The following is a 22,402-nucleotide window of genomic DNA, read 5'->3' on the forward strand; positions in this document are numbered from 1 at the left end:
CCTTTATGATATTGATGTTGATGCCACAGGAATGCCTTCTATTTTTCAGATCGCTTTCTATGACTTTTTTTAATTGTTTTCTTGAAAAGGTCGATTTAGCTATAGAAATCCGTGAGGAATTCGTTCAATTTTAATTTGACAGGACTTGAGCCTGTTTCTTTGAAGAAATATCCGCAAACAACCAGTGATCTTAGCTAGTCGATAGTTGTTAATATATATATATATATATATATATATATATATATATATATATATATATATATATATATATATATATATATATAATGGTGTATGCGCACAAAACTTAGTTGCAACTTTATATATGCGAGATAGCATTCTATGTATATTTATTTTATAATATTATAGAATATATATAGGCGTTTTAGGCATTCATTATTTATCGTGTTTTTTTTACAATTATGTTTCAATTTGAAGAAATCTTCTACGGCTACGGCGATGAAACACTTTTAGAAACTTGCCTATTCATTTCGTAATGCTCAGTTTTGATTTTAATTATTTAAAGGTGATAATGTTAACGTCAATGATAAAGAATGTTGATGTCAAAGACACATATCAAATTCTGCTAGGTAGAGGATCAAAAATTAAAGAAGAACAAGAAAAACTAAAACGAAAGACCGAATTGGAGAAGAATTACAAGACTTATTGGACCAAAACTCTTTATAAAAGTTTACTAATCAACTGTAAGGCTTCTGTACGAATTGAAAGTTTCATTGCTTTCCAGGCAAACTAAAAAGCATTTTCTGTGGCGTATTATAATGAGCGTTGAAAATGATCTACTACGATAATAATTAATTAATGGCCATAAAATTTTGCTGTGAATATTGTGGGACCAGCAAGTTACAGTGTATTTGTATTAGAAACTGTTAAAACGGAAAGAAACTAAAACGTATTGAAACTGAAAAAAAATGAACTGACTTCAAAAAATAAATAAGGAACTTATTAAAAATTACTATTATTAATTTTTTTTATGGTGCCAAACCCAAACAATTATATTAATTTAGATTTTTTTGTTGGTAATTTACTTTTTTGTATATATCACAAAACTGTATGATTATTATTATTATTATTTTACGTATTTTAAAGTCTCCTTTTACCAACTATGGGTTTATTTGCACTGTTTAACTATTACTATTTAAGACATCCGGTCTTACCCAGCCTGGTTACTGGTGATTACTGTGACTGGGATCATTTTCCTTGTCGGATTTTACACTCTTGCCTAGGACAATCAGCAGGATTCGAACCCGCGCCCATCGCAACAGTAGGAGGACCGTCCTGTTGCCTTTACCTCTGCGCCACCAAGCCGGTTTACTATTATTTTTGTATTGTGGGTTCGGAATTGACTGCAAAGTGATTAGAGAGTGGTAGTTAAATAGATAGATAGGTTCAGTATATAGTAGAATATAAAATACGTGCAGTAGATAGGTTAAATAAGGTTATTGATTATTACAACGACTATTATGTATATATTTTTATTTTAAAACTTTTTTTGTTAAATATCCAAATTTGATTATTTTTTGATTTTTAGTAAGTTCCTTATTTATTTCTTGAAGTCGGTTAAATTTTTTTGTAATTTTTTTTATTTTTCTCTCTTTGGTTTTAGATATTTACTGAATAAATTACCCAGTCATTTTATTTAATATTACAATGTGTAGGCCAAGTAAAGGGGCAGCCGTATGAGCAAAAATAGGGATTAAGAAACAATGATTGAAAATAAGGAGACATTTAGGCCCCGGCGTCCGCTATCTAGCCTAGGTGATTTGATTTTAACCATTGCACCATAGAAGCATTTGTGTACAATACTTCCACGAGGTCTTATATGCTATATTTAGGGCTTAAAAAGCACACTGAATGGCTTTTGTACTGAATTACTTACGATTTTTCGTCACAGCAGCTCATCAATAACATTATAAAGAAGTATTTGATTATTTTGGATAAAAAATATGTGAAAACGTTGTACGTGCGTTCGATATGTGAGCGTTTCCCTCGATTTCTCCCCTTCTCCAATCAGATCCTAATTTGGTTCCAATGGGACCACCTCGGAAGTACACTCTTTCGAATAAAAAAAGAATTTTGAAAATCGGCCCACAATTGACGGAGAAAAGACTCCTTTTTCGAAGTCGGTTAAAAAAAAACTAGCAATATCGAGTGACAGACGGAAAGTCATTCTTTTGCATGAGAACGGTCGGCCACACGTTGCAAAACGTTTAAAGGATACACAAAAATAAACAAATAAGTTCTTGGTTTTGAGGTTTTTTGTTAATTGTGAAAATCGCAAATGGCAATAAACTTGATACAAGATGAACTTAAAAAACTTGAGCATTAGTAATAAAAGAGCAGATGATTTTCAAACCCTTGTATTGTGTTATTGCATTAATTTAACGTCATCTATTCCTTTAATCAGCTTTCGGTATTATTTAACTAAAAATAAAGTATGTATGTAATAATGTATGTTTAAGAATTAATGTTTTCGGAGAATAGATTGTTGAAATGATCAACGAAATGCTGTCAAACCTACGTAATTTCTTGAAAGACGTTACGTATTAACTTCATTACATTATTGAATTTTATGTAATACATGGTCACGCATTAATTTAATTAGAAAGCTGAAAAAATAAACTTTTGAACAGTTTCAGCGTTACACATATATAATTAGAGCAAAAGGAAAAAATCAGTCTATGTTAATCCGTTTGGCATTGTTTTTCAATTAACTTTCAACTGAAACTTGTTTTAATAATTAACTAAGCTAGTATTCAAAATGATATATAAGGTTTATAAAGAACAATTTTTATCTAAATAGATGGCTTACTTTGTATTTCTGGAAAAAATGGAAACCGGACGTCTGGGGTTTAACTGTAAGAACAAAAAAATAAAATGTATTAGAATTGGTATCTGCATATCAACTCCTTGGGCTTGTATTGTAAATATCCATAAAACTATCCATGGAACCAGTTAAAAAAATATAAAATGAATATAAATTGTTTCAAAATGCGTCTTTTTCTCAGTAAAATGTATCATATATCATATCATATCATATGTATATAAACTATATAAATTTCCTAGTGTAAAAGATAACTTACTTAAACTATACATTGGACTGTAGTTGTGATTATATTGTGGTGTATAATTTCATAATTTTATTAAGTTATATCGAAATACAACGTGGGGCAAAAGTCCCGCTGCCATTTCGATTGCGTATAACTTTGCTCAAAGAAAAGATAAGCAAGTTTGTTTTTAATAAAAAGTTTACTTGGTCTTTGGTCTTTTTTCACGTTTTTTTCGTTATGATTGAAAAATTATGCAAGTTTCGGCTATTTTTAATGCATTTTTCATGACATCCTGCAACATCTGAGGCTTAATTTCCTCAATTTCGTGACTATATGACGAATATTGTCTTTAATGTGTTAAATCGTTTGGGAATTATTCACATAAACTTTTCATTTTAAAAAACCCCTCAGGAAAAAGTCTGGTGCTGTTAAATACGGCGACCTGGCTGGCCATGCTAAATCGTGGCCATACTTCACGAAATTATATATCTTCGTGGAAAAACGTCATTCAATAATTGAATTGTTGAACGAGCTGTGTGTGCTGTGACCCCATCTTGCTGAAACTACATGTCCTCTAGTCCTTGATCTTCCATATCAGGCACAAGAAAATTTCGAATCACGTCTTGGTACCATTCAGCAGTAACAGTAACTGCAACAACTTGGTCATTTTCAAAAAAACAGGGACCAATGATATAGTTGTTTTTAGTGGATGCAATTTCTTTAATTAATTGAGGATTGGGGGTTCCCTAAAACCGACTGTTCTATTTATTGACGTGGCCACTGAGAAGAAAATGGACTTCATCGCTCCTTATCAATTTTGACGAAAAATCTTCAATTTTACCAGACAGCCTTGGGCATTACTGTACTCAACTTGTTGATCGGGATTTCTCGGTAGCAATTTTTGGACTAATTGAATTTTGTATTGCAATATTTTCAAATCAGATTTCAAAATTCGCCTTAAACTGTGTGCAGAAATGTGTAATTGGGAACCACGTCTCCGAATTGATGGTTCTGGAGACTCTGCAACACTATCGCACACCAGAGCCATTTTTCAGCGTTACGAGACGTCTGTTATCTTCCAGAACGGGGCCTGTCTAAGTACCGTACTATCGAAAATTCGAGAGTTGTCATGAACTATCCTATAATTGTTGATGCTTAGAAATGTAAACAACAACATCTGTAAATATTTACAATAACAGCTTTACTCAGTTTTACCATCTGCTAATATCCTACGTTTTGTTGATGCTGCTATGTTCACAGAAAAACTTTATGGATATGGATATTGCGCTTGGGTGTCTTGGATTAACCCATGACTCTTGGAGAGAGCCAGATTATACATCATATCAAGGCATCTGGAAATACTTGATTTACTAACTGTTAAGCTGTCTGACAGTTCTTTGAGAATTTTAGCAGTTCATTTTCTTCGAACTATTTTGGCCCCCCATTAGTTACCCATTCTTTATTATTAACATCAAAATCATCACTTTTTTATCATTTTTTTACCGAAACGAATACCGACAATTGGGATATGATAGCAGCATCAATATATAAGTTCCTAAAGGTGTTTATGGGCAGATTTCTGAAAATCAAACAACAAAAGTAATGATTGTCGAAAATGCAATTTTTAGCGTTCCATGATAAGCACCTGTATACACTAAATAACTAAAAAATATTAAACGAAAAACTATTACTGCATGTAGAGAAATGTCAAAACCGTTAAATTTAACAGTTGTTTACCTTAATACCTGCCATTTTTTTCTAATAAATATCGCTGATCAAAATACATGCAAATCTCTAATATAACAGGTCAAATGAAAAGTCGTCGGCCTGACACATAGATGGCGCTGCAAGAATTAAATCCACATGTTTTTTAGTTAACCCTAACCCTCAAAAGATGCGTGTATAAAATTGACAGATTTCGGATCATTAGTTTGTGAATTATAGCATTTTGAGTGAAGCAATTTTTGTTATTGTGAAAAAAATTAAAAGAAATTTCGCGTGTTGATAAATATTGCTTTTTGAAGTTTTTGAGTTTCCAGACCCTGATCCAGGAAAATCAACCATCAATGATTGGCATGCTAGGTTGAGTTGTGGTGAAATGAGCACCGAAGACGGTGAACGCAGAGGATGTACGTTGAAATTGAATGAAATAGCAGACACTCTAAAGATATCAACTGAACGTGTACATCATATCATTCACGAATATTTGAGTATGAGAAAGCTCTGTGCAAAGTGGGTGCCGCGCGATCTCACTTTTGACCAAAAACAACAACGAGTTGATGACTCGGAGCAGTGTTTGAAGATGATTAAGCGTAAAAAACCCGAATTTTTGCGTCGATATGTGACAATGGACAAACATGGCTCCACCATTTTACTCCGAAGTCCAATCGACAGCCATCCGAGTGGACTGCATACGATGAATCCACAACAGTCGATTGGCCAGGTTATGGCGTCTGTATTTTGGGATGTGCATGGAATAATTTTCATTGACTACCTTGAAAAAGGAGGGAGCGTCAACAGCGACTATTACATAGCGTTATTGGAGCGCTTGAAGGACAAAATCGCCGAAAAAAGGCCGCATTTGAAGAAAAATAAAGTGCTGCTTCACCAAGATAATGCACCGTGTGAAAACGATGGCAAAAATCCATGAATTGGGCTTCGAATTGCTTCCTCATCTACCGCATTCCCCAGATCTAGCACTCAGCGACTATTTCCTGTTCTAAAATATCAAAAGAATGCTCGTTGGGAAGAAATTTTCGTCGAATGACGAGGTGATTGTCGAAACTGAGGCCTATTTTGAAGCAAAAAAGACATATCGTACTACAAAAATGGTATCGAAAAGTTGGATGGTCACTATAATCAGTGTATTACCCTTGAAAGGAATTATGTTGAATAAAAAAAAAACATTTTGCCAAAAAGTTATGTTTTACTACGGTAGGCCGGGGACTTTTCAATTGACCTGTTACATATGCAGATATTACGTCATCTTTTAAAAATTTACAGTATTTATGACTGAGACAGATCGGTGGGACACGATGAGATATTGGACGAAAAGGAACAAAAATTACACAATACTTATTGTCATTGTTTTATTTGAACGAAAACATCAGGCTTCAGTCGTACAAATAACTATTGGTTCCAGTGAAAGTCCTTAGAACTCGAAATTTTATATCCGAGTTCACCGGAACCTCCTGCCTGGAATCTATATAACGCAACACTTGATTGCTGATGACGTAGAGAAAACCACTTTGGTCAAAAGCGAACCCATCCGGCCAGATGGTGGTGGTGTCGTCCTGTTGGATTATCTGAAATCCCCGCGATGGTTTCCTGAAATCCCATCTCGCCACGCCGTATAAAGGCAGCAAAGTAAGGTACAAGTTGGCTCTATTGTCCATGATAATTCCTTGGAAGAAGTTCAATTTACATAAAGATACATTCGTGATATTTTTAAGTTGAATATAACGTACCATCTACCTGAGAGGGGATTGTCGCAGTTGGTCTCACCCATTGCTTCCAACTACCATCAAAAACAGATTGTTCCTGACGAATCACGCTGGTTGGTAAGGAATATAAAGTAAACGAAGATAAAGCCACGTAAAATAAAGTTTTCTCTCCATTATGGTCCTTGGGTGATAGAGCAATACCATCTAGATATAAATATAGGATTTATTTAAGTACCTCTTGGTGTCGTAGTTGAAGATATTTATTTGCTTATGAAATAAATTGTTGATTGAATCTGAGGCTATAATATTTGCCTATTTCTTGCAAGCGATCTTAACATATCTGGGAAAAACTGATTTTGTATATAACATTCATTTATTCATGTATTCGTTCTCTCTAGATAACTTTGTTGCTGTTTATTTATTTTTGTAGTAAAATTAAGTTGATTAAGATTGTTCTCTAGATGAAACTCCTCGAAATTATTATTAAGATACCATTAAGAATTCCTATCCACTTTTATCCTTTCAAGTATTTTGCAACATGTCGAATAACTTTAGCTAGCGTTATGGTAGAGTAACGTAAGTTTGCCTATATATATATGCTGTATACCTGGTGTTTTCCACAATAAAAATCACTAACACATTAATTATCACCTTTAGTATTCATTAGCTTCTGGAGGATGTTGATAAGATGGTCTTAGCAACTCAGAGCAGAATTTTTTCAAATATCTTTATTTATCTTAATCAATGAACATTACCACTGCATTTATGCAGCTGGTCCCTTTGAATAAAAATCCTTTGCTTGTAGGATTTTCGAAATATGAGATACATATTTTCTATTTTTATTATTATATCGTACGGTCTTGTCTATCTGGCTATATGAGTACCGACTATCTGAATGGTGAACAAGGGAGACATAGGTATCTGTTTTCTAATAAATACAAACCCTCAGTGTCGCTTTCCGTTACATAAAATAATTTTTTCAAGTAAATAAATAGTTTATCGGAATATCGATTATAATTTTAAACAATAATTCCCTCAAAATTAATTCACATTTTATATATACTATATTAATAATGCTACGTTTGATAAATGTATTCATGTCCTCTATGTCTTTTATAAATATATAAAAGATAATTTAAAAAAAAACCCAAGTGGGAAACATTATTTGCTTATATTGGTCTGGGATACTTACCAACTGGTACCGAATTATTAAACAACAAGCCATCCACATAGAAACCAACTGCTCGAGGTTCAGCTAGCATCGAACGATCTCTAAGCTTCCAGGATCTGTTTTCTTTTCGACTATACACAATCACCCCAGGATCACCAGAATTTTCAGTGATGTAGGCAAAACTGCCTCCGACTCTCTCATCGATAACCAAGTCATTTAGAAAACCACCTTGCGCCGAACTGAGTTCTGACGGGAATTCGTACGAATGGACCAGTTCACCTCCTGTTCTCAGATCGAGCAATACCAGTTTCGGAGGACACCGCGTCAGGTTGTTGATTCTCACCCCGTCAATCACCCACATCACTCCGCGAGTGTCCACCTTCATGCTCTGGACGCTCTGGAGGTTTCGACAGCTGGACAGATCGTTCGAATCCCAGTCCGGGTAAGGAGACAATAAAGGATTCAGTTTGGAAGCGGTATTTCTATCGAACACGGTCAGGGTGGCCGGTACTCCCGGTCGAAAACGAGGTACCGATACAAAGACGGCATTTTCGTAAACTTCGAAGCCTACGGGAGCGTTGTTCTCGGGAATGTAGCAACGGGACTCCAAGGCCCAGCGATAATGGTGCGCGGATGTCCAGGTATAGTTCAAGTAGACCCATTGGTATTCTAACGAGAACCTAAAAAACAAAATGTTTGATACCCACTGATAAATACGCCGATATAAGGAAAATCATTGTTGTTAATGAATTGTGCATTTTTAGGTACACGTTATAAATATTAATGCAACTAATCTGACGTAAATTAATTGCAAAATGTAGCCAATTATGATATAATGCCGCACACTAATAACATATAGGTTTATTATTTGTATATCCTTAGTACACGTTTAGGATAATTATAATACATCCAAACTAACAGTGGGATGACATCATAGTGGCATCGAATGTGTTGAGATGTGGAGAGAAAACAAGTTTGTAAATTATATACGCTTTATTTTCTGTCTTTTTTGTATAAATTAATACCCAAAGACGAGGTGTTTATTTTAACTAATAATACAATATATATATATATATATATATATATATATATATATATATATATATATATATATATATATATATATAAATATATATATATATATATATATATATATATAAATATATATATATATATATATATATATATATATATATATATATAAATATATATATATATATATATATATATATATATATATATATATATATAAATATATATATATATATATATATAAATATGTTTTTATTAAATGGTTTTATTTTTTAGGGGTGACCACAATGGATCAGTGTTAGTCAATTCGTTTTAAAATCATCCTTCGCATTTCATTCTAGTTAAAAAGAATTGATGTAACCGAGTCAGCCTATAAACTTCGTGGTTGTCAAATGTCTAAAATTATCCAAAATATTAGTGATAATAATTAGAGGTTATAAAACAGCAAGCGTTATTTTGGCGCTTTGCTTATATGGATATATTTCACCGTTTAATATTAGTGATTGGCTTGATTGAAAGAGCCAGAGCCAACAACCAGTCAAAATAAGAAACGGATTGCACCTTTAATCAGTACGAGATGAAGATCAGTAAAATGCGCTAGAAACGTAAGTATTGATATTATCAAATATTAAGTTGCTGCAGTTTTTATTAGAAATGTATATTGACAGAATATTAGTATCAGCACTGTCACTAAAATATATAGTGTCTCTAAAGTTTTTTTGTACATACGTATAAATTCTTTTAAGAATCAAACATTTTCTCTCTCCTTTTATTATAGTTTAAAAAAATACAATGCTGTCTGATGTGTTCGAACGTGTAACCGAACTAGGCTGTCGAAGTCGTCCGGTTGTCAAACGTGTGCCAAATTCTTCAATACAATTGAGATGAGAGTTTATAAACCGGCAAACGTTATTTTAATGCTTTGCTTGTTTACATAAATTTCAAATAGTTTATTATTACTCTGCTTCAAAGATTCCCAAGCCAGACAGAACAGATTGCGTCTCGTATTCAGTTATTTTGAACAAGAACGAGATAATGGAGGTAAGCATTTTTACTATTGAATATTAATTTGCGATTTTTATTGAAAATGTTTTTAGCATGTTTCAGCTGCACTGAATATTAGTATGGATACGGTCGCTTAAGTATCTCAAACAATGAAAAATGTGATCTTGAATTCACCGACAAAATACCGTCCTCACACGAAGCGGGTGACAAATCAAGATCTGCCTGATGTTAGCTCCATCATATATTAAATATATGAAATGTATTAAAATAGTCCATAATTTTTTAATATAAAAATAATTTCATAAAATTATTTCAAAGGAAATCATTAGTCTGAAAAGCATCGAAGAGGAATAATACAATTTTTAAAAGCATATAATAAAATGAAGGAGGACTTTATTATTTTAATTTATATATTTAGATGAGACATGGATATTTTAGAATGGGACTAATATTCCCAATGGTCACTCTTGGCAAGATGATAATAAAAACAATGTTATGACAACAAAAAATGATGGAAAAAGGTAAACGTTGGAATAACAATTGATTAAGTTTTATTAGTCATAACATTTATTAATCATTCATTGCATATTGTACTTCATGCTGGAAGCGGGAATGGTTAATAAGACCTTTTGGTTTCGGTTTGGATGAACTCGATCAGACATATTGAAGAAGAAATTGACAAATGATGGGATTGTGAAGAAATGTTAAATTATAGGAAATTAACAGCTTTCTTATTCACTTGAATGAAACTTCCTGAATATGAAATAACATACTGCCAATTTTTAATACGGATATGGATACATTTTCTTGTATAGTGTAAAAGATTTATGTGCACAGATATGTGCGTAATTGTTTAGAATATACAAGAGCATTTGGTTAAAATATGTCACGAGAGAAATTATGGTAACTGTTTTGCAAATTCATTAAGGAGAATGCAGTGATTAAATATAGTTTTATCAAGAAAGATATATACAGATATTAACAGAACAAACGAAGGAGAAATACAGTGAAGGAACTAAGCGTCAAAGGTAAATATGTTCTCGAATGAAGGTAAATAATATTACTCAGATATACAATTGTTAATTAAGTAGATTATGCCTCCAAGGAATACAACTATAAACGCTACTAGAGTTCTAACTCAGAGGTGATATAGAAAAGAATTCAATGTAAATATAATCAAACACAACCATAACGTGCAAAGTATTATAACTGTGTACTTAATTGTAGTTAAGTTCTTTGATAATATATTCATTATATTTACTGTAAATTTAAAATAAATTATACTTGATAACAGTATTTTGGTGTAATTATTTTATTTAGATTAAAATATTGTTGTATGATGCCAAACTGAACATAACTCAAAGTTGATACGGCAACATTGTGAAGTTTTGACTCTGTATTCTAACATCAGATACAGAAAAAGATATTTGCAAATGGTGGAATCATGAACAAGTTAGATTTACATGACTTAACATTAAAAAATTGATTAACGAAATATAAAATAAGTTATTATTTACAGGCCATACTCAGAGGCAGATTTATTGATTTATTTTCTATTATAGCTTGAATATATTAATGAATAAAGTGGCATATTTAGAATGGACGTTTTTTTTTATATGTTTTTAACATGCACAGAAAAGTTCTTTAAACTTTTAAACAAAATACGAAAACAGTTACTGTTTTAGTAGCCGAAAAGTATAATAAATAAGTAAAAAGTGCAATTTTGTTTAAACATTTAGGTAGATATTTATTATTTTTGAACGTGTATTTTAGGTAAGAAATAAAGATAAATATGAAAAGATAAAGATTTTATTAATTAAATAATTTACGTAGAAAACAGGATAAATAGAAGAAATCATTAACAATTCACAATAATCTAGCAAATATTTTAAATTGTTAAATTTTAAAATATATAACGCTTAATGCAATAAAATATGTAACCAAATGAAATTGTTAAAAAGTCTATAGCTCATTTAATACATTTAATATATTTTCCTATAATTGTAAAAAAATATGTGCCTATTTGTGGTCTTTATTATTTTAATATACATGATATAATGAAAGAATAGTTTTAGAATTGTTTTATTCATATATTCATTGTTATAATATACAAACATTACTTAATTTAATCTTCTATATTTATGTTTATAACATATCAGTAGACAATAATCATATATACTCTCAATATTCAATGTACTCTCAAATATTTAATCCTCTGAAATTGTTACAACTCTAAATATAATCTCACTTGATACTTTTGTTCAAATGTTCATATATGTAGTATTTCAAACATATCAATGCTTTGTTAGTGGAAAGTAAGTTTAATTAAAAGTATTTTAAAAAAGATTAGTGAGTGTTAGTTCTTAAGGTAGTTTAAATACATTTTAATATGTTAACATGTTTTAATATACCTATAATGAAAATATCGTCAAAGTTTTAGCATTATAACTTATCATTTCAAAATTATTATCTTAGTTTTGAGAGAAAAATAATTAAATTAATAAATTGTTGTCGAATTTCAATGACGGGGTGGTCACTTGTATGAATTAATACGTTTTGAAAATCATGAAAAACCGAAATTACGTTTTTATTTCTTTGATAAACCATATTATTGTTGTAATTATTTAAAAATAATGTGTTTAAATTAAAATATAAAATAAATAAACCGCTTTAATTCCTTATGGCAAACATACGAAATGGAAATACAAAAAAATATTTATTTCAGAAAAAGCGATAGGTTAATATGTTTTTAAAAACGAGTTAGATGAATTTTAATAAATATATCATTCTGTCAGTTAATATTATTAAATAAACGGTATGGAGAAGAAAAAATAATTTGACATTAAATTGTTAATTTCAGAGCACTATGTATATCTAGTAATACATAAGGAATATGTATTTTTAATAAATATTTACAGCACCAAAAAGGGCTTGGATCTCCAATTCCTCACGAAAATATTAATTCACCAGCATTATTGATCTGTAGGATTGCCTCACCTGTCTGATATTCCCTGAACCCAAAAAACCGATTCCAAAAACAAACACAACCAAATGGAAAACAGCATCATCTCGCTGTGTCACATTCACTATAAGAACTAGAGAAAAATGAAAGCCCGTAATTCTAAGCCGTCCGCTCGTTCGATGGAGTATCGGTCTGCCTATAACCATGAAGGTAAGCCCATTTACGACCGTATGGTTTGTCCATTTTCATTCATCCTACATCATCGAAGAATGTTTTCACCAAACCGGTCACAACCAAATGCAAATTAGAACATATTTTTATGATGCCACTCTCTAAATGAGCATACGAATTCGGCTGTTATTTTTTTCTTTAATTGCTAGTGCGTTAGTTTAGTAGGCAGATTTTGATATACTTACTTTCACGCATCAAAATAACTATATAAATTGTAAAAATTAGGATTAACATGATATAATTTAAAGTAACAATCTTGCAATATTAGAGATTTTGTATTATTTTTCCAGTCAACTTTTCAAGTGAAAAATTGTAATTGACAATGGAACCACAGAAGAAAATTTTATTATTCCAGAGCATTAGTTTGGTTTCCGTAACAAACAGGGAATATTACAATAAGTTCACAGACTGGCCAATCAAATAAATAACATCTTAAATGAAAAACATATTTCGACTGCATTCCTCGATATATCTCAAGCTTTTGATAAGGTGTGACACACTGGACTTCGAGTTAAATTTTAAAAAATCTGCCCCATACGCACTTTCAACTACGAAAGTCACATTTATGACGAATACACTGAACTCCCTGCAATATATTCGTGTTCCCCAGGGCAGTTCTTTGGCTCATTGTTATATCTCCTGTATACATCTGACGTACCGACCTGAAAGACCATTGCTGTGGCAATATGTGTTGACGATATGGCGATTTTATCATATCGCATGGATCCAATGTCAGCTACAAAACACCTCCAACGTCATCTCAACCAAATTAATTTGTGGTTGAAAACATGGCGTGTCAAGGCGAATGAAACAAAATCTACTAACCTGACGTTCACACTGTGTAGGACTTGTCCTCTGATAAATCATAATCGTGAACTCCCGCAAGAAGTTAATATTAAATATCTGGGAATGAATCTGGATCAACCATTAAATCGGAAAAAAAACATGTACTTAAAGTGTAAACAACTTGCGCTTAAAATGAATCAGATATATTGGTTCAGAGAGAGTATATCCAAATTATCTTTGGATAATAAGATATTGCTGTATAGGTCAATTGCTAGGCCCATATGGACATATGTTATTCAAATGTGGTGTACTACTAGCAAATCCAACATGGCCTTTTCATAGATTTCATAAAGTGCTACTTGCCATCTTTGACGCCTCATATTATGCCAGTAACATCTTAATTCGGCGGGATATTGCCCTGGAAACTACAACATGGGGCAAAAGTACTACTACCATTTTGATTGTCTATAACTTTGGTCAAAGGAAAAAGTTTGGTTTTCATAACAAGTTTATTTGGTGTTTACTTTTTTTGTTATGAATGAAAATATGTCGTCTAAATGGTAACCACGATTTGCTATGCAACTTTCGACTCTATTTAAGGTATTTTTCATGACATCCTGCAACATCTGAGGCGGAATTTCTTCAATTTCGTGACGAATATTGTCTTTAAGACGTCTAGTTGGGGGCTTATTCACATAAACATTCGATTTTAAATAACTCTATAAGAAAAGTCTGGTGCTGTTAAATCCGGAGATCTGGATGGCTATGCTAAATCGCCACTTCGAGAAATTGGTCTTCGTGGAGAAACGTCATTCAATAATTGAATTGTTGAACGAGCTATGTGAGCTGTGGTCCCATCTTGCGGAAATCATATGGTCCCTAGTCCTTGCTCTGCTATTTCAGGAAAAAACAAATTTCCACATCATACAGTTGCAATGATGTTAATTGAGGATTCTGTGTTCCCTAAAACCCACTCTTCTGTTTAATGACGTGGTCACTGAGAAGAAAATGGGCTTCACCGCTCATTATCAATTTAGACGAAAAATCTTCAATTTCACAAGACAGCCTTAGGATTGCATTACAATACTCAACTTGTTGATCAGGATCTCTCGGTAGCAATTTTTGGACTAATTGAATTTTGTACGGAAACATTTTCAAATCAGTTTTCAAAATTTGCCTTAAACTGCGTGCATAAATGTGTAACTGGGAACCACTATCGCACACTATCGTGCACAAAGAGTCACATTTTCAGTATTACGAAACGTCCGTTGCCTTTCAGAACAAGCCCTGTCTGCTGTCGTCTGTACATAAAATTCGCATGTAAACGATCAATTGTGGTTTTGTTAGGCACTGGACGATTAAGATATTTTTGACGCAATTTCCACTGAGTGGCAATAATGGAATAATTATTTTCAACAAATATTGTCACTATTTCTACTCGTTCTTGTGGCGTATATTTATCCATAATTAAATTTGGACGTCTACACAACACAATAGATAAAGCGAAACTGAGCTAAACGTCATATAACCAGGATGGCGCGCAATCAAAATGGTAACGGGACTTTTACCCCATCTGTTATAACCAGTATGAGCCGAAGTGATAGTGAAAAGTATTCTGAAAAAGTGTCAGTTAAATGACAAGTAAATGTACGCAATGTCAGTGCGTAGGTTAAAATGTCTACTACCATTCGGCCTAATTAATAGACACATAAAATAGTTTTTAGAATAATATTTATTAAGAACATTAAATTAAATATGATACTAGTATACATATATAAGTTTTTACAGGAGATCACTTAATGAAGCGATTTTCTACATGACATTGTAAAACATACATCTCATCAAATACTTATTGCCCATTGGGCAGATTGTCGAATATTAAGAGAATAATAAAATATATATATATATTTGGGCATCAGGTCATGTGATACTGTAATGAAAAAAGGAAACATTTCAAGCTTCCAAACACAGTACCTATCATTCTCGAACAGTAAAAAAAGAATAAATAGGAATAAAACAAAATCGATTTAAACGTAGTTTTAGAATAATATAATTAAAGTCAATCAAATAACATTTAGGAACCATCATAAAAGCAAGAAAATGAATAGCACTGAACAATATTACACCGATAAACATTATAATTAGAAATAGCTCTTAACTATAAATATAGTTATACTATAAATCATATATAGACTGTTATACTATATAGACTGTAAATAGAGCTATAATCAGAAAAAGTTCCCGATTACACTTTCCCCATTCCAAAAAGCTGAAAATGTTCAAAAAATATTGAATAACAAACATTGAGTTAGTCTAATTTTATTTTAATTTGCGAAACATATATTGAATATATATGTGAATAGATCCAAGCATGAATGAAAAGAAAGTAGTAATAAATTAATTTATAATTAAGATTGTACTATGCGTATCTAATAAAATATATTATTGTTTCATTTCATGATGCTAAAAAAATTACTGCTATGCTAGGACAATTCAGGAAATTTATTTGCGAAAAAGTGGTGCCGAAAAGTCGCGTTTATTATTAGTCATAGTCAAAATTTGTTGTTTATACAAAAAAATTAAAAAATCTTTGTTTTAAACTATAATATAAAATAAAAAATTGATATATGGACAAGATGTATTCCAATCCACATTATGTTACCGCAAAAAATATATTATGAGCAATGCGTGAGACTCATTCACCTGTTTAATTTCTCTTGAACAAAGAATATCAGCTCAATATCAACTAAGTGAACAACTACGTCATTTCACTCTATAACACTCATTATAGAATAGAAAGTGATATTCTTAATTCTAAACCTTTTGTTCTTTCGATGAACTATCGATTTACCCATAACCATTAACCACTTTTAGGCAGGGTTATTTGTTCATTTTCATTTAGAAGTAACTATCATCGAAGAATTCATCAAACCGGTCAGAACAAAATGTAAATTAGTGCATATTTTTGCGATATAGTTCTTTAACAAAGTATACGAATTAGGCTGTTATTTTTTTTAACTACTAATGCGTTCGGTTGGTACCAGTTATTCGATTAAATTTCAATTTAGTTGCTTTCAAACATCAAGGTACATGTACCATTTATAAATAGGTGCGTAAATTAACGTAATTAAAAATAACCTTGAAATACTAATGATCTCATATCAACATTTTTTTTTCTTACGGAAATGTCAATTTTAGGTCACATAAGAGGAAATGTTCCATTTCCTTCTCTAATTTGGAAATTCCACAGCCAAGGCACATCGACTGCTAACAGGAGCATACCTACATATGGACGAAAAACAGAATCTGATTTCAGAAATTTAAAAGTAGTGAATCAAACACTTGGAAGAAAAAAAAGCGGTAGAAAACCGAGTAAGACGCGGATGAATTATTCGACAAAAAACTAGGATCAGACGTAAGCACAATATATTTCTCAAAAATGACTCAACAAGCAAATTAATTTAAAACAAAAAAAGACCTTTCAATTATATTCTTAGCCGGCTTGTTCTGGGCCAGCGACAGGCCTTCGATAAGGCTTGACCTCCGCAGATCTCAGTAGAGAATGTTACTGAAGCAATACACTAAATCACTAAACGTTTATATATCAACCACAATGTTTAACATTAAACAAAAAGAGCCACTTAATAATAAAAGTACAACAAACTGAAGCAGGTATACTGCAATGTGCATTGGGGCCCATTTTTGCATGACAAATGCAAAATATCACTGTAGCTACATTTTCTGATCATACTTCGATACACAAGTTGCAACCAACACGACATATCATCATTAACATATCGATATATAAAAAATATAGATATCTTCGCCGATATTTGCCGATATCCTTAAAAAAAAATTAAATGTATTGCAAAAACTTTAAATTATTTTTAAAAGTGTTAATTGTTTAGTGCATTTCAATACTTAGAGATATTAAAGGCTTATTTAAAATATCGCTAGTTTTTAAAATAATTAGAAAATATCGATATTTCTTTGGGCCATTATATCAATATTTTTAATTTTCTAAAAAATATCGATCGATACTATGAAAAATATAGCTGATAAAAAATATATCGATATTTATTTCTCCAACAAATCGATATTTTTAAAAAAAATGTACTGGCCAGTCAGAGATACTCTCAGCCTCACCTAAAATCAACGAGATTGAAGAAAGAATTTGTATTATCGGTCAATCATAAAGCCAATTTAGATCTATGGAGTGCAGGAATGGGGTTGCACTAAAACATCAAACTAACTAGTAATCCAACGCACCAAAAACAAGATTTTACGATTAATTACCAATGCTTATCGCTACGTAATCAACGAAGAGCTGCACGATGACCTCGGAGTCAAATGGATACCGAAGTGATCCAAGATTTCGCATTAAAACATGAAATAAGGTTACTAAATCACAGCAACGTGGAAGTAATATAGCAACTGGACAATAAACAGGAAATCAGAAGATTGAAGCAAACCAAACCACACGAACCTGTTTAGTGTATAAGTGTACTCTTAATTTCAGCTTAAGTAGTTTAGTTTTATTTTAATTTAGGAAATACATATTGATGTATTAATCCCATACTCGCCTTGCTTGTGTATTAATTTAAGTACAGCAGAACAATATTAAAAATCTGTAAATTAAGACTGTATTAAGCATCACTACATAGTATAAAACAAAGTCGCCTTTTCTGTCCCTGTATCCCTATGTGCCCTTAAATCTTTAAAACTACGCAACGGATTTTGATGCGGTTTTTTTCAATAGATAGAGTGATTCAAGAGGAAGGTTTATATGTATAATACATGCATAATATACTAAGGCAACATTGCTAATTTTAGAGGTTTCTAACGTGATGTCGTAAATTAACCTATTTTTTTAGGCTTATTTAGCAATTAGCAAAAACGCTGCCTAACCCTACGAGTTCAAAGATCAAATTAATGTACTACACTATTGTACACCATAAAAAGGTCTACAAAAAAGTCCGCGATGGTATATGTTTATCTTTTAGGGATAACCCATATTAACCATTTTTATTGTTTACTTTTTACGTGAGAAAATGGCTTATTTACGAAGCTATTTTAAGCAATACGGCATTAATCCTTATCGAATTAAGTACCTTAAATACAGTGTGCAATTAATATAGATCAATATGGTTCGTTACAGCATGTAAATTAAACAAATATTTTCGGAGATATTACAAGTTTAAAATTTGCGTTTAAAAATGTGTAATGTAATAAAAATTGTATGAATTTAGATATTCCAAAGATAGCAGGAAATCTTCATAGTAAGTATAGGGGAAGAGGAATTGTTTTACTCCAAATTTAATGCGTGCAGGCCAAGGGCAGTAATGAATGAACCAAAAATACTGGATCGATTTTAATCATGTTTTCATTGAGTGACATAGGCATATATATTTTATGCCCGTGCAAAGCCGGGGCGGGTCGCTAGTATCTAATATAAGATGTAATTAATGCTAAAAAAATTTGGAAAATAATGTACAAAAGTTTGCGAAATAAAATAAGAACGTTCAAAACGAATCCGCAATCCTTACAATTAGATACAATTGAAAGCAAAATTATTACAAACAAACGCCAAGTGATGGACCAGTTCCTTAAAATATCCACTTAAAACAATACGAAGCTTCGAATCGCATGTTTATTTAAATTAAAGTTGTCATCAATCAATTTAGTCCTTACGATAACAAGGCCGCTGATAAAAAAGGGGTCGACCAAAAGTCAAAGGATTGTTATTTTGCGGAGTGTGTTGTAACGAATGGCCTGACATGCAAATTTTATATCGTTTATCATAAATTACGCAGTTCAGAAGGATCAACATAAGTAATCAGGCCGCAGGATTTCTCAAAGGATGATTTAGAAAATACAACACGTAACAAATAATCATATCAGCTGAAAGTATGTTTCTTGGATATTTTGAAAATTTTAGAATACTAACCATTTTTAGAAGGAACTGACAGAGTTTGATATAAAATGAAAGGGCATTTTTATACTGTCATAGCTGTACCTGACATGCAATTAAATGTCACGAATATAAAATGTTCTGTTGCATAAATCAGTTGTTGAAGTGTTTTTGGATAAACAGTTTTTCTGTCGTTCTAGCGCGTGAGTGATAACAGTGATGAATTGATATTTCGAAGGAGAATGACGAATAAATTCATCTTTCTTTGGGTTCATTGCAGCATCGCCTGTCTTAAGATTTTCATCTCATTCGATGATTATATATTGAGATATTGAGACCATTCTGTCTTGAAAAATGTTGTCATTTTATCTGTAGTTGTCTTGATTTTACGACGGTTTGGTGATAATGTAATATATTTTGTGGTATTGAATCAGTCTAGACTAATAATTTAAGATATCATATCATTGTAATTTAATTCCTTTAATTTTTAATTCAAATTTTATATTTTAAATGTTTTGTGTCGAATCTGCAAACATGTGGTTCTATAGTCTGGCTTGAAATATTTTTTATTTGTATATAATGTATATTTGCTTTTTTTCCACTCGAATATATAGGTCATTTTATAGCACTTACGGTAAACACTATTTATTTATATAAAAAACGAAACAAATATGTGTTCCCGGATATGAAGTTTCTAATATCGTGCATTCTTCTACAAAGAATGCTTCTCTATTCCAGAAACGGTTTTAAAAAAATGACAAACATAAAGGACCTTTTACGATCTACATTATTGATCCAGATGTGAAGGAGCATTGATTAACCAAGATATTATTCCTAATTGGAATTTGAGATAAAAAACCCTTTCATTATGCTTGATGTAAATAATTGAGTTCAAGAAACAAGACATAGGAAGATAGAAATACATTAATTCAAGAAAAAATTGAATGAAAGAAAGTTAGAGTCAATTCAGTGAAAACTTGTCAAAAAATATAACATATAAAACGCCAGCGAATATGTCAATTCTATAGTCGCTTCGCTTTATTGCTAGTTTTATTTATATCTAACCAGTGATCTACACAGTATTGTTTTCATCAACAAGATTTTAGATCCAAAGTTATTCAGTAAATATATATTCTGTTCTTGTAATGTAATTTGATGTAGATAATACAATTATTGTCCAATATTATTACGAATGTGTGTTACGAATAATATTTATTTATATTTTCGCATTGATAGGATACTATTAAAAAACATCTTGTATACTAATGTATTCAACAACAATACTGTTTTCACAAGGAATTGACAAAGATAAAATTATGAAATCGAAGGAAAAGCGATATCTATTGGCGAAAATACATATCATAACAGTTACAGTATTATTGAGTTATTGGATGCATACAGAAGCTTGTCATGAGACCTTTAAAATTATATTTTCGATATTCAATATCTTTACTGTTTAATTTGCCCAAATCTATTGGTCATATCCCAAATGCCAGTTTTGGTTTCAATGAGTGGTGATTTTGATGTCAATGATAAAAAACAGCCTGGAAAACGAACAGATTTCGAAGGCAACGAATTGCAAGACTTATTGCACGAAAGCCCAGCTCAAACTATCAAAGGACTTTGAGACAACTTAGGAGTTGATGATTCAACTATTTTCAGACATTTAAATACGTTGAGAAAGATCCAAAAGGACTGAAAGTGGTTACCAAACGACTAAAAATGCCATTTCGAACAGTTTCAACGTTTCATCGCAGGTTAGGCAAAAATAGGACTTTCCTGTGACATATTGTGACTGGCGATGAAAAGTAGTGTTACCAAGACAACACCAAGCGAAAGAAGCAATAGGTGTGTTCAAATATAGAACCAAATTGTCTCAATGAACATCATTCAGATCTTCTAAAACCTTATCTCACTATAAATGACGATAAACTCTGAACAGAATATTGAGTTCCGCAAGGCACAGTACTGCACTGTACTGTACTGGGTCCGATACTGTATCTCCTATATACAGGCGATCTACCGACAACAAAAATCATTGCTGCGGCAACATATCCAGACACAGCCATCTTAGCATCGCATGAAGATCCATTAGTAGTATCAAAGAACTTCCAAATACCCTACATGCAACTGTGGCCGAAGACATGGTGTATTAAAGCAAATGTAACAATCTACAATAAACAACAAATCTACCCATGTAACTTTTACTCTGCGTATAAGACCAATAATTGTCAACTTGTGCTAAATATCTTGGTATGCATTTTTACCGACGACTAGCCAAGACGAAGCACATAGTTGCTAAATGAAAAAACTTGAACTCAAACTATATCCAATATATTGACTTATCGGGCGCAAATCCGAGTTATCATTTAATAACTACAGATATTACTATACCAATCAATACTTGAGCCTGTTTGGCCATATGGAATCCAACTATGGGGTACTGCTATATAATACAGTTATCATACAACAGCTCTAAACTAAAGTTTTGGGTACCATTGTCGATGCTCCGTACTATGTTTCTTATGAAATGATTCAACGCGATATCACTCTAGAACCCATAACGAGTTTAATCCAAAATGTTTGCTTTGGTTTGGTTTGGTTAAAAGAGTGTCAGTGCACCCCAATGTACTGGCTAATCGGCTAGATGTTTGGACATATAAATGAACTAGAAATAATGAAGCTGCTTAATTCTTTATTGGTCGCATCATTAATTAAAAATAACCGGGAATTACCGAAAAACAACCAAATTTAAGTTCGATAATAATTATATAATATTTAGTCTGGTATATTTTC

At 31.8% G+C, this 22,402-nt stretch overlaps 1 protein-coding gene and 1 long non-coding RNA gene across 3 annotated transcripts in view; one reads left to right on the forward strand and one right to left on the reverse strand.

Annotated features, from left to right (window-relative positions):
- Window positions 1-6,140: 6,140 nt before the first annotated feature.
- Window positions 6,141-22,402, reverse strand: part of LOC143203911 (protein yellow) — a 94,311-nt gene continuing 78,049 nt past the window's right edge. Inside the window, exons 1-4 of one of the 2 annotated variants that reach the window (XM_076416237.1) lie at window positions 12,714-12,886; window positions 7,701-8,359; window positions 6,533-6,712; window positions 6,141-6,468 (exon numbers count right to left, since the gene is read on the reverse strand). In XM_076416237.1, coding sequence (XP_076272352.1) covers window positions 6,179-6,468; window positions 6,533-6,712; window positions 7,701-8,359; window positions 12,714-12,784 — 1,200 coding nt within the window. In that variant the 5' untranslated portion in view covers window positions 12,785-12,886 and the 3' untranslated portion in view covers window positions 6,141-6,178. Of the gene's footprint in view, window positions 6,469-6,532; window positions 6,713-7,700; window positions 8,360-12,713; window positions 12,887-22,402 lie in introns of those variants that run through there. The other variant, XM_076416238.1, reaches the window with a different exon arrangement.
- Window positions 10,624-11,012, forward strand: LOC143203928 (uncharacterized). Its single transcript, XR_013007468.1, has 2 exons — window positions 10,624-10,744; window positions 10,808-11,012. It is a non-coding gene; the product is annotated as an uncharacterized LOC143203928 (long non-coding RNA).

The sequence above is a fragment of the Rhynchophorus ferrugineus genome, unplaced genomic scaffold (assembly GCF_030347505.1).
Source record: "Rhynchophorus ferrugineus isolate W39M unplaced genomic scaffold, kcgeb_rfMv2 rfM10, whole genome shotgun sequence".
Taxonomy (NCBI): Eukaryota; Metazoa; Arthropoda; class Insecta; order Coleoptera; family Curculionidae; genus Rhynchophorus; species Rhynchophorus ferrugineus.